Below are 17601 nucleotides of genomic sequence, written 5' to 3'. Positions count from 1 at the left end.
AAAAAGATGAAGGACGCGAACCTGATCGCGACCTACTGCGAAATACGCTAGCAAACCGAAACACCTTCATAACAATTTGTTAACCCGCCGGCAACCAAACACGGGCAAGAAGCTTTCGGGGGGTTCTCTCGCCTTCGGTTGCTCACATATTGCACGATGCTCATATGCGCATCATGCGCATTATGCTGCCGGCGATGTTCGACGCAATCAGCGGGCGAGCTCAAAAACTTGCCGTTGCAATCCACGCCCGTTCTAGCACCCGTTGTGCTTCGACGACTTCATTCGCCTCGCGTACGTGATCTCAGCTGCCTCCCATGTCCCATGGAGGGGTTTTCCCTGCTGAGCTTTTCCCCCATCGCTACGGTTTTCCACGCACACACTCACACCGCAGAACCGCAGGAGCATATTTTTCGTGCGTGACACACGAGCGCCTTCGATGGGCTGCGAGACATCATTGTGTTTTCGCGCGATCACGCGCACTCACACCAGCACCATCGCGTTACCACCACTGGCTTTGCAAACACGGCTCTGCGGCGGCATTTGGGCAGGCTCTTAGTGTGCGGCGCTCAACCGCAGCGGCTGAAAATTGCATAATCCACGTGCTGGCTCGTGCAGACTCGATCAGTCCAGTGTCGGCGATCGGTGCGATCGGTTCGCTGTTTTCCCGTCTCTCTCGCGTGTGTAAGTGTGTGTGTCTATGTGTGCGATCGCGCGCACCTTGACGACGCACTTTTTGGGGTCGCCGCATTTTATTCCATCGCACAGTTCCTGGTGGTCACGTTACACTTTTCGATCGGAGTCGCATCTCGGCCACAATAATTAGCGGCCCCATCCATACGCTGTTTGTGGGCAAAAGTTTTTGAAGCACGATCACAACGGGATCGCACGGTGAGCGCCTCGAAACAAGGAGCCCTCGCCACGCCATGCGCGGTGAAAAATTGGTGAAAGTGTCTGCGGTGTGCGTGCGTGCGACGTGAGTTTGTGCAGTGATTGATGCTGATGGTGTGGCGCGAATAGCGACGAGCTTCCGCGAAACCGACACTCTGTCTCCGCGCATTGGTGATTGCTGATGAGTGCACTCGATTTGGGGGGGAAAATTGGATTGATTTCTGGCGCGAGCGAGTGCAAGAGAGAAAGCTCCCAAGAGGCAACGAGTCAAGCTTTCCGGTGGAAATCCTCGCGGGAAAAGCAGTCTTTGCTGCCAGGATCAACACCACACCGAGCCAATGGTGGTGTCATTCGGCACGCTCGTGCCGTTGTTGGCAGGAGCCGCCTTTAAAGCGACTCCTGCCGCAGCTGTCGGTTTGACGACGGCTGTTGGTGCGGCGATTAGTGCGGCCACGGCCGTCATCGGTGTTGGGAAGCTAGCGATCGTGCCGATTCTGATCGCGTCCCTCGCGTACTACAACTACGATCTGTTTGATCCGGAAAATCGTCCCTTCAACGTGCCGGAGGTTGATCGGGAGTATGATTTCGTCGTAGTTGGCGCGGGATCGGCTGGAGCCGTCGTTGCCTCACGGTTGTCCGAGATTGGTGGTTGGAAGGTGTTGCTGTTGGAGGCTGGTGGTCACGAAACCGAAATATCCGACGTGCCCATCCTGTCGCTGTATCTGCACAAGAGCAAGCTGGATTGGAAGTACAGGTAAGCCGCATTTCGATTGCACAAATACGAGGCATAGAGATAGTGAGCCACATATTGCCACAGCTCGTGGTGTGTTTGCCCGGTTGGAAGTTCTGCAATTTCAGAAAGTTGTCGAACAACCTTCGGCGTTAGGCACGAAGGAACGCAATTGGATCTGCGCAATTTTGACTGCAACTGGTACGACTGCCAAATAAGCCCGCCAACAGGTGCCGTTGCAGCATGGCTGATCGTGAACCTGTTCAGGCGTGGCGTTCCGGTCGAGCTCAAGAACTGGTACACGAGAAAAACACTTCCCGCGAGGATCGGCTAGGGCTCGTTCGGTGAGCGACAAGTGCAGGATTGCGTCAGTGGGGCTTTACATGCAGCAAGCCACACGAAAACGCACCGGGCGTTGAGGCGGCCTGACTTGCAGGGAAGCGTTAAGTGAGGGCCTTTCGACACTATATTGCGCGCGTGGTAGCTCGCGTGGCGTGCGACCTTCTGAAGGCAGAATGAATCGAAACCACTCCACCTTTACCGTGGAGTGGACGGTTGAAGGTCGTTTTGAGGTGATACCTGATGGCGATAGTCCAGCGGGGTAGAATCGAAATGTGATTGATTTTAACGCTGGGTGACGAACGCGATGAAGGTGCTAATTTTGAGCGGGAGATTTATCGAATTTTAAAACGTGAAGCCGATTGAGAGGAAATTGAGAGATGTCTTAAAGTAAGAGTGATTTATTAATAGCTTAGGTTCAAACTTAGATGAAGAAATAGTCCAGGGAAAAAGAATCGCACAATCAATTAGAAATAGTAAATGCAGGCTAATAAAAAATACCTGCTGCTTTTGTTGCTGCAAACCTATTGATCACATACTTAAGCACGAAATAGTAGCCCTTACTAATCAGTGCGGCCCACTTCAGTCACCATACGTATCGAGCGAACATTATGCAACCGCTGCCGTTTGCCTCACGCTCGAAACACATTTTCACATTATTAATCTTAATCCTGCTCGGCTGCCAAACAACGGCACTTTAAGCTCGCGATCGCCATTTTAATGCGTAGCACCTTCACCACGTTCCGGGTGAGTATTTCGACAACCGAACCGGCGCACATGGGAAGCGGACTTTGGTGGAAGATAAATATCGGCGGCTCCGTGGACGAGTAGCGGCCCTAAACGCGGCAATCCCATACCGATGTTTGGCGCTTCCGACGGTGCGATTTCACTTTACGAGCAACCCGATAAAATGCATACCCAACTGGCAGCAGCAAGCACAGCTGCGCTCGTTGGTTTCATATTAATTTGGCAAAATTTGGAATGCTGCCCAACGTCGCGGTGTGGGTTCAGTGGTGTGGTTTTTCCCGCTTGGAAGCGGAATTAATTTGTGCTGTGAGCTCGTGCGAGTTGAAAGTAGTCGACACCAAAAGTGGGCGACAGTTGCACGTGGGGTCGGAGTATTTAGAGTCACGAAGTCGTGTGCGGATAATAATTAATCATCATCGCTCTGGTGAAAGAAAAAAAATCACTCCCAAGCAACGTTTACCTAAATATTATACGAATTATGACATGCTTCTTTTTGAAATTTGAATCGAAATGATCCAAAAGGATTAAAAATTTGGTTATGTTAATTAAATTTCAACAAACAGGACGAAAAAAAAAACACCACCCATAATTGCATACAGGCGCGTGTTGGATATTCGCGCACACCTGCACCGCTAAGGGTGCAAAAACTCGAAAACGCACACAAACAGCTCACGTTAGCCTGGAACATAAACTAACCCAAAAGAAACACCACCGACGACTGGCTGGTATTTCAATCATTTGCCAGTGAAAGCGATGCCGAACGTATCGTGACCGATTTTGGCGTTTAAGGATGGTTTTGTGGGCATATTGTTTCTTTTTTTTTTTTGGTTGTTCTCCTCAATCGAAAACCAAACCAGTTTGGGTGACCTTAGAGGATCGATTTGCAGCAGCCGGTCCATCACCACACGAGCGCCTATTGGGTCGCGCTTTGTTGGCTCTATTGCTTACGGTTGTTGCCGATGCATACGAAATTGGTGACGCTTTGAAGCGGTCCAACATCCGATCGCGCGCCCATGGTGAACGCTTATCACAAACCGGGTTAGCCGACCCAAAAGGGGGCGAATTCGAGCAGCTAATGAGTTGGATCGCGATTTTGCGGCCTGTTGCTGGAAGGGATTTTTTTTTAGCGCGCGTGGGTAATATCCTTCGTTCCATCCCCTATCGACTACCCGATTAACGCGCGTCGCGTATCGTAATCCCTCCGCTCGAGCGAGGTGATATTTCAAACGCTAACAAAAGTCCAAACAGGGGAGAGAAAATGAGATAATAAAAACATACCATCCATTTTTTTTTTGCTTCGTTCAACACGCCACCGTTCTGGTATATTAAAATTTATTTCTTCATCAAACAGCGGCGATCGAACGGACAGCTCGGGTTCGCTTGCCATCGAGACCGTGTGATTAACGCACGGGAAAGATCTTTTATCATAATTATGCTGCGCAAACGGTACATGATGATTGAAAGCAATTGACCTGACGCTGGAGCGTGGCAGCTATTGAAACAGCGCACGGGAATTGCCTTTCTATCGGCTCATTGATCCGATCAATCGAACCGTATATCTCGATTGACCTAGCCTCGGTCGAAACGGGCCAGACATGACATGCTGAAGAATGAACTGCCCCAGGGCCCATAGAGAGCCAGAAATGAGCTCTTTCGTGCGGGGGAAAAATTGCATACCACTTGCGGCAAACTTGTAATATCAGCTCCAGACAGGCTGTATGTTGCCTTTGCTCCGTGGAAAAGGAGCCATTCATTAAGGAAGCGGCAATAACACGGGCAACATGAAAAAAAAAACAATCTTTCGAGCCTATCCGCAGGGTCCAGCAGAACGAAGCTTTAAACCTTGTAAGCTGTGAGAGAGAAAAAAAAGGTCGAGGGCCTTCAGCCCCAAAAAAGCCCAACGAATGCTACCCAGCAACCGGCACAGTGTTGGAGACCTCCTGCTCGGCAGCATCATCGAGCCCTCATGAAGGGAAACACTGGCGGTTGGTGGTGGTGTAGTGTTGTTTTTCTCTCTCTCTTTATTTTATTTTCAGTTTCCCTTTCTCGAGATTCGTCTAATCGTCTCGTTTGCCTCATTGCCACCGCACTGGCAAGGGTGAAGCAGTGTTTGGGGCCGGGGTCCAGTCAAAGCGATACATTGAACTTGGACCGAAGGTAACGCATTTTGAAGATCACCACAATCGCGGACAGGTTCCTCGGTCGAAAGGTTTCTCTCCATCTCTCTCTCTCTCGCGCGCGCGCTCGGTGATGATACATTTAGGCGGAATTAAATTGAACCCTTTGAGCCACACCACAGGTGTTGATTAATTTCTGAAATGACTCAAGCTGCTAAATTCAACAGTTCCATCATTTTTGGCCAACATAGAAATGCCGAACGGTAAATTAGTTCCTTTTTGCGAGGCTTCAACAGCGTTACATTCCACCTGAGCAAGGGATGAGAGATGAAGCAACGCAGCAGCAGACGCATTGATCTAATTTTGATTCATTCACAAATTCTCGCCCCCTTTCTGGGCAGAAGTCTTGAAGATGGATGCTCCACAACCGGTCATTAGCAGTGAAAGTGCCCACTTACAACGAACGGTACCCTGGTACCCTTCCGACCGTGGCGCGATCGCTAACTTCTCGAAAATTTTCCGACATTTTCATCGCGTTATATTTGCGCCAGCCAGCCGTAAACGTCCAAACCCTTCCGTTCGCGTGCCACCAAAAAAAAACTCCTCGATCTGATGTGAAATGCGTACGAGCCTTCGTACGAGCTGGCATGTAGGTTACACCTCTCGACGAATGAGGAAAAAAAAGCCCCCCAAAACACTCACCATGAAACCACGAACGATCAACAGGGTGGTTGTGTCTGATAATCGCTGCCAGCATAATGATTCCAATGAGCGGAAGCCAGACGATTTGGGTGCCTGTTATTTTTCGACTCTTTTCTTTTCTTTAGGGCTAGCTTTTTTTGTTGTCTTTGACTCGTGCGACCTCTGGTGGAACTGAGCGAAAACCATCGCCCGGAACCAAGTTATGTTTGTGTGGCAAAGTATGTTTTTTTTTGTTCGTAAAAAGTCTCAGTTCCGTTACCTCATTCCACGGGGCGATGGTGGATTCATTTATGCGTCCACGATAACCGTCAACCCCAAGCCGGACGACTCGATCGGATGGTTCAGAGGCTTCTCGTCGGGTAGGGGAGCTGTTTGAACGCGCTATAGCGCCATGCCAGCTACCGGCAGCTTACGATAAATGGACTTGCATAAGTGCACACATGTATTTGATGTTCGATCGTTAGTGTTTGCCGCGCGATCCGAATCATAACCGCAAACCCTGGCGGTGGATGTGAAAGGTTACGGCTTTTGCTTGCCGACCTGGCGCCGACTCGTTACCCGTAACACGCTTTTCCACAGCCAATCGTGCGGAATAGCTAACTCGTTTTTAATGATCACGCGCCAGCGAAGGTGCACCCATGAAGGGCGCGCGAGCGTACGATGAAGCATAAAATAAATGCAACATTCGATATCTGTCCGTTGATCGAGCGGTTTTTGGCTCGAAAGCACGCCTCCACAAAATGCTGGGATAATTAACAAAACAGACAGAAGGGTTGTAACTGTTTTGCTTTTGAAATTCATCAACAAAACACACGCAGACGAAGATATTAATCGCCGCAATCGTCTAGTGAAGGCAGCATTGATCCAGGAAGCAACACAGCTGCACGGATTATGTAGTCACCCTGTTGACCTCTGGGCAGGGTCTTAGCTACGATCTAATCTCACGGAGCTCGAAGTCTCCCTTCTTTAGCCAACACGATCTTGAACGTTAACGAAAGCAATTTGGGTTACGGCGAGGTTGCCTTACCACCCGGTAGTTAAAATGCACCATCCTTGGAGCAGCCGTTTACACGCAATCGCTTCCTGCAGAGGTTGCTTTTAATGCTCTCTCTCGCGTCTACACTATTTTTATATCGTTTTGGCGGGCTGGTGGCTAACATTTAACGCCACATTTTCAACCGAGCGGTTTAATTACGTAACGTGGCTCCAAAACGGAACGCTGCCAATGTCAAGTTCACAAATCACAAATCCCGCGCGCGTGTAGCCTTCTCTCGTGCGCTCTTCAGTGAAAGCGTTCGCCGGAAGAATGGCGCAAAACACGCGTGACCATAGCGAAGTAAAAAAAAAACAGGCTTTAAGGTTTACCGAAAGAAAAAAAGCATTGCCCGGGAGGTCAGCAGTGAGTGCAAATTACGACCTCAGGCGAAACCATTAGCAACCGAGGGTGATTGCAGGAGCGACTTCACTGCCGAGTACGATTGAACTTGAACTTTACCGGCAACTCGCGGTGGGTTGCAGAATTGCACCAAAACGCCCCAAGAAGAGCACAATTATCGTTTATTCCACACGCCCCCTGAGGGGAGTGAATGGAGCGTTTTGTTTTCCTCCTTGCGGTGGTTACTAAAACATCAAATTTACTGCGAGTACTTGCATTCATGGGGTCAGACGGACAGCATCACGTGTCATCTTTACTACGGGTAATAAATGATTCGACGTTAACTATATGCCATTTCCAGTCAAATGAAAGCATAATGAAGTGTTTATTCCGGAAAAAAAAGGTCACATTAATTGAATTAAGGACAAGAACATTCAGCACATCCAAAAGGACAACAATCAATCATAAGGATAAGTGTTCTGTCGTAGATGACGACGATTTGAAAGGTCGGTAATGGCCGTTTTTCGTTTTAATTTGCGCTGCTTTACAGTTTAAAATTAAACTCCATAATTATCTTACCTCTCTCCTTTTCACCTCACCAATATACCACCACAAGGTTACAGGTGAAACAACGTTCAATAAAACTATCAGTACTGCATGACTGAGTTCGTAAAACTTTCCCTTCGCTCCGCGGGAGGTATTGCCACCTTGTAGTTGATATTCTTTTGCAATTTTCCAGTGCCAAAAATAAATGATGCCATTCCGGTGAAATCGACGTTGTTTGAAGAAGATAAGTTATTTTTACATTTTACGAATCAACAGCGGCAGGTGAAGTACAAGGCTTTTAATATACTTTCACGCTGTCCGCGATACATAATGCAACGATGGTTTATGGTCGATGTTAAGGAGAAACTATAGCGCACGTTTATAAGCCCGATTGCCCCATCGAAAGATTGGTTAAGATTCGGGCAATCGCTCCACCTGTGGAGACGCTTTTTTGGGGGGTGTTTTAAGTTTCCTGCCGGACAATTCACTTCCCTCCGCTGGACACTAACCAGACCTACCTCAATGTACTCCGTTTCTGGGCCAATGGAACCGGTTTTCCATCGGCGATTGGGATTCGAAATGAATCAGCAACAAGCTGCCATCCATAAAGCTTGTTTTCTCTGCTTGTTGAGTGGCAAGCGCGCGATTGAGTTCTGATAACGATCGTCAGCGTTATCCTCCCACATTGAGGAGATGGAGAATTAATTCCATGAAGCAACGGCAGCGTATCAACCAACGATCTACCACCGCTTTAAATGATCCAATTTTAGCAAGTAATGGTGTCCAGTAAAACAAAATGAAAAGACGATTAAGTGAGCCAACCCAAAGCAAAAAACAACATTCAACCATTATGGCAGAACCAATTTGCATGGAACCTTCGGTAATTACTGAAGCGCGGTTTTGCTTAACTTTCGCCCGCCCGCTTTGGGGTGAGATTTTTTTTCCATCTTCCACCCTTACGACGCCGGTAAATGCCAGCGCACTCCAATCACTTTCCCTTTTCGGTGCAGGGCAGGATGTGCCAGTGGCCAAGTTGCATAAGCCACAACCGACCGATGCGCCCGTAGAATACTGAATGCGCTGGCGTGAAATCGAATCGCATCGTAACACGTAACAACCATAGTTGCCGGCACTTGCGAGCCGGGAAAATGCAAAGCTTGCTTTGTCGGGAAGCGTTTGAGTGTTGCGTTTCCATCTGAAACCCGGCTCGTCCCGAAACGCGATATCGCGCAGATTGGTGGCTCGTCGTATTGTTAGCGCAAAAGAAAAGAAAAGGTGTGAATTGCAGTGGCTCATTAGTGCGCTTGATAGCGATAGGAAGCATAAACTGGTGCACCCGTAGTGGTGGGTTCTTCGCGATTAAAGCGTCAGAAAGCGAACGCAAAATCTCATTTCGCATGCATTGGGAAGAAAAAACAGGCAGGCAGCAAAAGGAACGCATCATTAGAGGAGCCAAATTGATCGGTTGGGATGGTTAAACAAAAGCCACGAGAAAAACGGTGCGATCGTGGGACCGGAAAAATGTTTCTGCAACACGTTTCACGCGTCGAGTTGATCGGGCGTGTAATGGATTGGTATTTAACTCGGTGGTTTCTGCTCAACCAGCAAATCAAACATGGGCGCTTTCCATCGGCCATCTTAAAGTTTGGTAGGACAAGGCGGACCAGTGATCGACGGGTGGATGTTGCAAAGCAACGCGAGGCCATTCGGAGAGAATAGAATCCCCAACCCCCGAGAGCGTGACAGCTTGGGTGAACAATGATTAATTTAGAAACGCTTTTCTTAATTTTCAATTTGACACCATGAGACCAGACGAGACAACGTATAGAAACCGCTCGATGGCGCCCGTAATAAAGGGCAACCTTGGCTAGGCGAGTAGGCAATCGAACCGTAGCTAAAGTGGGGACATTATAATCCCATCCCTCCACAAGCTGTCCACCAACACGAAGGGCCACTTCACACGGTGCGGTCATAAAGATGCACTACATGAAGGAAGATTGTTATTTTTTATTGAAGTAGACGCGTGTAGACGCGTGCAGCGATGGAAGGTGGGACTAATTGTCCGCTACAAATTGATACAATTTTACGTTATGCAACGGTTTGGGTGTCTTACCTACACCTACGTGGCTACGTGTGGGCGCATCATTATCGATTCTTTTTTCTCCTACTCAACATCCATTCCGGTTGCCGATGGAAAAGCAGTAGGAGAGTCGAGTACGTAGAGCACGCATTTTCCCAAGGTTGGTGAAGACTGGCGTACGTGATCATTTCGTGAGATGCATCCGACACTCGAAGGGTCGTTTTTTCGACGGCTCAAGGATTTTTCGCTACACCCTGAGCAACGACTCAAACCGTCGCAAGGACTTCATTGCATGCAAGCTGCTTGATTCAGCAATATTTCTTTAATGAAGCTGTTCTCCTTGCGGCAGCATAACAACAAAACAAGAACCTGTGATGCAAACGCGTTCGGTAATTCTAGCGCCTAATTCTTCGAGGCTATGACACGTGGAGCTACAACTTTACAAATTCTGGCAGCGAGCCTTGACAGCAAAGGCCAAACTACCAGGACGGCATTCGGCGTTTTATATGGATCACTGTATTTCAACACCTGAAGCAAACCGCGCTCGAAACCTGCTCTGTAGGAAGCACTCGACGACGCAGGTTTTGGGCAACTTCTGGTCACGGGCAAACTCACTGCAAACTCACCGGTGGTCATATCGTGTTCGGCAGGGTTATTACGTGTGTCGCGTTTGGGCGACCTTGAGGGGGTTTTTCGATGATTCCATGACACCCCAGCCCAAGCAGCAGCTGAAGATGATGCAGCTTGGGGGTGAGATTGACTGCCGAACATGGCTCATTTGTTTGCGCAGCCCACCTCCACCAACAAGTAACGCCGATATGACAAATAAGCTCGTGCTTCGAGACAAATTTCTTCACCATGACCCGCGAGTTGTAGCGATGGCCGCCGTTACACATGGATCTACTTATGGCGCATTTCGAAGCAACAATATTCGCCTCTAGCGTTGGTGCGTGAACTCATAGGAACTTATCGCCTTTCGTGCTTTTTGATAGCTTCCGCAAGGGCGGATAACAAATGTCAAATGATTTAAAATTCAATTTCGTTCAATCAATCAGCATATTATATGGGACCAAAGGGAGGGTTGTCAAATTTGAGTTCGATGTCATCTTTGTCCCATAAATGCAACATCCATTTGCATAGCCCATAAGGGCGCAACATTTGCATATTACCCTTGATCTTAACCACCAATGTTAGGGAGGCCATCGTGAACGCACACACCATTAAGTCTCGAATCTGGGATAGTACATTGATAGAAGGAAACTAATGATTTAAACGTTTTGTTCATCAAATGGCTTTTGACTTTACGAAGTTAAGCACACGAATGTCGAATCCTGTCGAATGTTTGACCTGGCAGTTAGATTGTTGTGGATACGAGGACTATTAATCAAATCTCCCTAATAACTGACTCAGACCCTAAAGAGGGAAAGAACCGAGTTGAAAGGACTAGTCACATCAGAAAGCGCGAACATCTCGCCGAATGTGGTATCATTGGACCATGGAGAAGGATTAAATAAATGATAAACGAATTCGTTGTCAAGCTCGAAGAAGGTCAAGACGATTTCTCATCACAATGACTCAGCGCTAAACTAGGTCAAAGTGCAAATTTTGATGATATTTGCAAAAACACACCGCATTGTAACACTCTAAGGTCAATCGAGCGATCAATGGCAAATGTTTTCTGTTTAGTCAGCTTTTGCAATGTCATTACTAACCCTTTGCTAGGATGCTTTCTACCTAGTGAAAGGAGGATTAAACGTTTACTATAATTTAATCATTACAGAACCCAGCCACAAAAGACGGCATGCCAGGCGATGAAGGACAATCGCTGCTGCTGGACGCGCGGTAAAGTCCTTGGCGGCTCGTCGGTACTCAACACGATGCTGTACATTCGTGGCAACAAGCGCGACTTCGATCTATGGAGAGCACTCGGTAATCCTGGCTGGGGCTACGAGGACGTCCTGCCGTACTTCCGCAAATCGGAAGACCAACGGAATCCCTACCTGGCACGCAACAAACGACAACACGGAACCGGTAAGCTTGAGGAGATAATGCTCACAAGATGCTTAAGAACAACCTCATCAATCGACACTTTCTCTTCTTTCAGGAGGACTGTTACAAGTGCAAGATGCACCCTATCTAACGCCACTCGGTGTGTCCTTCTTGCAGGCGGGCGAAGAAATGGGCTACGACATAGTGGACGTGAACGGTGAGCAGCAAACCGGTTTCGCCTTCTTTCAGTTCACGATGCGTCGCGGCACACGCTGTAGTACTTCAAAGGCCTTCCTGCGACCTGTGCGCAACCGCAAAAATCTGCACGTGGCACTGTTTTCGCACGTGACTCGCGTAATCCTGGATCCGGAATCGCGCCGTGCGTTGGGTGTCGAGTTTATTCGCCACGGGAAAACGCAGCAGGTGTTTGCAACGCGTGAGGTGATCCTTTCGGCAGGCGCGATCGGTACACCGCACCTTTTGATGTTGTCCGGAATTGGACCGCGGGAAAATCTCGAACGAGTTGGTGTTCCCGTTATGCATGACCTGCCCGGAGTGGGTCAGAACCTGCAGGATCACATCGCTGTTGGAGGACTGGTGTTCCGTATCGATCAGCCTATCTCGGTTATTATGAATCGTTTGGTGAACCTGAACTCAGCCCTCCGATACGCTGTAACGGAGGATGGACCACTAACCAGCAGTATCGGCCTGGAAGCGGTGGGATTCCTTAGTACCAAGTACGCGAATCAATCGGATGACTGGCCGGATATCGAGTTCATGCTTACGAGTGCATCGACACCATCGGACGGAGGCGATCAGGTGAAGAAGGCTCACGGTTTAAAAGACGAGTTCTACGAGGACATGTTCAGCTCAATCAACAACCAGGACGTGTTTGGTGTGTTCCCGATGATGCTGCGACCTAAAAGCCGTGGTTTCATCAGGTTGCAGTCACGCAATCCTTTGCGATACCCGCTGCTGTATCACAACTATCTGACACATCCAGACGATGTGGGTGTGTTGCGCGAAGGTGTGAAGGCCGCAATCGCATTTGGTGAAACGCAAGCCATGAAGCGGTTTGGAGCTCGTTTCCACAGCAAGCAGGTCCCTAACTGTCGGCATCTGCCGGAGTTTACAGATGAGTACTGGGACTGTGCCATTCGCCAGTACACGATGACAATCTATCACATGTCCGGCACGGCTAAGATGGGTCCTCCCGATGATCCTTGGGCGGTTGTGGATCCAAAACTACGTGTCTACGGCATCAAGGGACTGCGCGTCATTGATGCGAGCATAATGCCACGCATTACGAGCGGTAATATCAATGCGCCTGTTATCATGATCGGAGAGAAGGGTGCTGATATGATTAAGGAGCTGTGGCTTTCCAAGGGTCAGTGGCGTCGTGGCAAGCGACAGCAGTTTGCCAACGAAACGGTGTCCAGCGGTAATCAAACGGAACCAGCTTTATCGCTTGGGACGACTGATTCGACAGTGTGTGCTAACGAAACTTCCGTCAGCTAAGCCAAGTAAGGAATGCTGTTGCGAAAACAGCAAGGCAATGCCAGCTACAACTGCACGGTAGTTCAGCTCCTGTGAATAGTCCTGAATTTCAATGCCAAATTTTACAATCGAATATGCGGATATGAATGAAGCTCTATCTAAAAAAAAGAGCAAATAATGATACTACGCGAAACGCTGTAAATACGTTTATCACTTGTTACCATAGAATTACTCTAAGCGAGGTGATTGTAGATAAGATAGGCGTTTTGGTGAAATATTAATATGCTCAGTTTAAGATCAGTAGACGCTGTGCAAAAAATACAAAACGACTGACTGAAAGTAAGTAAGTAGGAATTTACAATTTGTAATAAATTTGTAAACTGCGTCCAACGAGAGGATTAAGTAAATAAATACAGTAAACATACTTTGTCCAATGTTTCTTTTATGTCATTTTGAATGCCTAATTTTCATTCTTCAATTGAAGAATATGTCTCTTCCTTAGTGTATTCGTTTTACTGTTCAAACCAACCTTAAGGATAATACGCTATGTGTTGCCTACATTTAGGAGTAATAGCGCCTGAATGATGACTATTGTTTAAAGCTTAAATAAAGCGTGGGCTTTTGAAAGCTTTCATTAAATTATTATGGCAATATTTTTTTCGGACAGGGCGGCTCAGTTAAAATCAGAAATAAACAATAAAATATAAATATTTGAATAAAATTACAATTTCAAAACACGTTTTAATTATCCATTATTATAACACTAAAAAAATAGCAATCGAAATATTCATGTATATTTTATGTGGCCTATAGGAAAAACGACGTCCCCTAGATGGGGGCAATACTAAGTAGTCAAAAGGCTGATTAGGCTAGCCAGTCGGAAAAACCATGATGGAAAATATCAAAATTTCTTGAAAATCAAAAATCGATAGAGAACCAACCAACTCCGGACATCCGTTAATATTTTTAATATGTATCTCCATTAATTTATTCCAACATGTGTTATGTAACTTCAGAGCGGATGAAATGAAACATAAAAGTGAATGCTTATTCGAAAAATTAAAAAAAAAACGCCGGATACTACATCCTACAGCCAGAGGAACAAGTTCGCCGATTACCGATTAAGTATTGCCGAGCATCACACGCTTCCTGGACAACCTCCTACTTCCCAAGACGAAGCAGACAAAGATAAAACTGGCCCGCTTTTACGTAACACTTGCCACTGAAATAAAGAAAAGAAAAATACGCACGCGTCTGCCCGAGACCTTTCCCAAGTGGCTGCTGTTGCATTGCGGATTCGCATCAGGAGCCAATCCCTTTTGCACAGCCAGCAAGAGAAGGAACTGGTTTATACACACCAAGCTGAGCCAACTTCTGTGTACTGTAACTGATGATTATTTTTAGCCTGATGCTGTTTCGCAACCCACCATCGGTCGAATGCTCGAGTTCCGCAACCGGCACGAAAAAACTGGTGTTTGTGCAAATAAATGCAATATTAACATCCACCTTTGCAAGATCGTTCCAAGGATCAGACCTTGGTCAGTTTCACGATTCGCACGATCGCAATCGCACCTGACGTGCATCACCGAGAAACCATAGTGTCAATGCCGCCGCCATGCTAACGCAAGGCGATGGTCAATTGCCCGTTAGCAAACATAGGCGGCAGCATTGCAAGTTCAGAAGGAGTGTCCACACGAAAGCTCCAACTCCAAGGACGTGAATGTCACAGGCGAGCATTCCCCTGCGTAGCAACGTAACAGATCTGATCATCGTGCGGGAGATCTTGATTTAACCGAAACCAAAGGGAGCTCTGACGACACGTGCGCATCTCCGCCATTGTCTAGGTGGGTGTATTGCGTATCCTTCCCTCATTGCGTACATCGAAGGTAACCTTGAGAGATGTGCTCGACTTTCCGGCCCTTTTCCATTCTCGACAATTAAGCGCACATTCACCCGCCACTCATGTGGACGTAATTTTGCGAACCCAAACCTTAAGCGAGCTTTACTCTCGATCGTCAGACATTGGGGCTGACTTTCGTCATTGCAGCGTTTGGCATTACCGTGTCATGGCTTCTTTCCGGTAGATGCCGGTCGGATTTCTTGCGCTTGCAGTTGATACCACGCCGGGCTGGTGCAACTCAAAGTGCATCGCCCATCACCAGTTGCGCCGAGGTGGAAGTGCACCGGATGGAACTAACGGGTAGTCGGTTCGATCGGATTGACGAGTATCTAATGGCACGTCGAGCGTTCGGTTGCGGTCATGCCGCTAATGGTGCGGAAGGAAGCACGGATGAGGTAAGCTTCCAGCTAGGCCTTGTTTTTCGCAACAAGCCAGAGATTGATTTCTTAAGAGGCGCTATTAAGTATGTGGTAGAGTGTCGGTGGCATGAGCGTGAAGCACTTTAGAAGGTTTTTTTTTCTCTACCATTTATTGACCCACTTTTGCGTGAGTCCTCGCAGCACGTTTGCAAATATTGCACGCTGGGTTTCACGTTACTACCGGTGATGGACCGGAGGCCTTGCGCCTGTTCGTTTCCGTTCGCGGGAGCTTTGAATTACTTCATTAACGTGAAACACAACTGCTTTGCCGAAGCGTGCGCTGGTTTGCGGTACCTCCAAGCCACCAGCTACAACATCATTAGACAACGCCACAATTCGGCTGGTCATTGGCATCGGGTGGGCACGCATTACAAATTTATTGGCATACATTCCTTCGCGATGTAACCGGTGCAGGAACAGCACGGTGTGCAAACACAGTCGAGCGATCGTTGCGGAGCTATGATTTGAATACACGAAACACGGTGGAGGACTAACAAAATTGTTGCTCCTGTGCAAGCGAATGCAGTTTTCGAACCATACGCAAGTGAATTTGTTACTTCCGATTACATCACGCATATCGCCCCGAAGGCAGCCCGAAGAAAGAAACTAAACCAAAGGTAACTAAAAAGAGCCCACCCCAGTATGCGAAAGATGATAAAATAAATAATTCGACCAGCTTCGTACGGCTGTAAAAACGGCGATAGAGTTTTCCTTCTTTTTCCATATTTTTTGTTGTTGCTTCGAGTAAAGCTTCGTACCGATAACTGCTCGCGTAGTCGCACGAAAATTCACCCGATAGGGGAAGGTTCGCGTTGGACGAATTTTGTGAGACCAACTTTCCATCCCCATCTCGGGATGCGATTTCGAAATGGTAATGATGGCGCGCATCATCATGCGCGCATAATGCACGCGCAGCAGCCTCCTTCTGGCTTGCGCAATCGTGATATTACATCGAATGCAACCGCTGTGTCGGGGTGGGTGTGCGATGTGGAGCGTTAAGATAAGACACGTGCGGACCAGAGCGTGATTATTCTGATTGCACCGATTTGCTGCAGCCACCCGTAATACCTTACGGAAGATCGACAAACGACGTTACATGTTGGGTTTGTTTTATTTTTCCCTATCTCGGTGCTTCGGATGATTAACATAGACAATCGTTCCTTGGCAATGGCGATTCGATGTTGCAATCAGATCATTTGAATGTATGGCAATTAATGTTAATATCTCGACTTTGTGTACAATTTTTTTGTACTCTCCTTCAACGAAGTATAAACTAAGTGCATCTCGTGTCCTTTACATTTCTTGAAGGTAAAAAAAGATGTAAATTTTACCACCAGTGTCACAAAAACCTGTAGGATAACGCTCAATCACTGAAGGCGATAATAAATGATGCCGTGTGAAGCATGCAAAAATTGACATCGATCAACCATTTGGCGCAATTAAGGTCATTGAGATTTCTCAGCGACGCGCGTTTTCCCTCCCTTCCACACAACTACCACCCAGCGTTCACCCCGAATCGGCGAGCTTTTCCCGTTGCACGCCGGTGGAAGGAAAATAAACAAAACCAAGAGGTGAAAAAAAAGGCACAAGCAACACAAAAGTTCACAAGGCTTGGAGAAAAACGCAAATAAAACCTTGTAAAGTGTGAGAAAAACCCACCCGTTCGGCTGGGAGTGCAGCCCTGCTGGTCGATCGACGAAAATGCTCGATGATGATGCTTTTCCCCGATGGAGGGCAAGTGAATCGAAACGATTACGTCCCGCAGGTGCCACCCGCGGGATGGCCGGCTACTTGCGCTGGGGGAAAAAACACTCGAATGCAGCGGATCGAATTCGAAGCCGCACATTGGGGTGCAGAAACATTGACCGCATTTTCCCCTATCGATACGCCGACAAGTGGCCTTCGTGGCGAGCGTCGGTTTTAATTAGCACATATCAAATGTTGTTCAAACGCAAGCTATGCACGTGGTGTGGCTCGTTGTGATTGAAGCTACAATTCTGGGAGAGATTCGAACGTGGATGCGATTTTGCAAATAGATAGATGAACGTACTTGGATGTGAAAAGTCGAAAATTTTAACATCCACCGATGGGGATGAATGAATGAAAATTAGTGTGTATTTTTTTAAGTAAAGCTCTGAGAGACTATCAAGACATTTAATCTAAATCGATCATTAATTTTTGTAAAGAAATTTTCACGTTCAAAGCTTGTTTTCAAAATCATAAACTGACCAAGCAGATCGTTTCCTCAAAGCTCGTTTATTCGTTTGTTCAA

The 17601-nt window shown here is 47.4% G+C and overlaps 2 protein-coding genes across 2 annotated transcripts in view; one reads left to right on the top strand and one right to left on the bottom strand.

Annotated features, from left to right (window-relative positions):
- LOC128721762 (flotillin-2) overlaps positions 1–17601 on the bottom strand; it is a 129429-nt gene that overhangs the window by 38095 nt on the left and 73733 nt on the right. The gene's annotated exons all lie outside the window — the stretch shown is intronic.
- LOC128720815 (glucose dehydrogenase [FAD, quinone]) lies at positions 1227–13031 on the top strand. The gene is made up of 3 exons (XM_053814511.1): positions 1227–1642; positions 11305–11555; positions 11629–13031. Exons 1-3 carry the CDS (start codon positions 1227–1229, stop codon positions 13029–13031), a joined length of 2070 nt encoding a protein of 689 aa, XP_053670486.1.

The sequence above is a fragment of the Anopheles nili genome, chromosome 2, assembly GCF_943737925.1.
Source record: "Anopheles nili chromosome 2, idAnoNiliSN_F5_01, whole genome shotgun sequence".
NCBI classification, from domain to species: Eukaryota; Metazoa; Arthropoda; class Insecta; order Diptera; family Culicidae; genus Anopheles; species Anopheles nili.
Note: the sequence above shows the minus strand (reverse complement) of the source record. Positions and strands in the feature narration are given on the sequence as shown.

Excerpts from the sequence above, each read along its gene's own strand:
- LOC128720815 (XM_053814511.1), top strand. The coding sequence starts at position 1,227 with ATGGTGGTGTCATTCGGCACGCTCGTGCCGTTGTTGGCAGGAGCCGCC. Across the intron at positions 1,643-11,304 it reads AAGCTGGATTGGAAGTACAG|AACCCAGCCACAAAAGACGG; the intron begins GTAAGCCGCATT and ends TAATCATTACAG. Across the intron at positions 11,556-11,628 it reads CAAACGACAACACGGAACCG|GAGGACTGTTACAAGTGCAA; the intron begins GTAAGCTTGAGG and ends CTCTTCTTTCAG.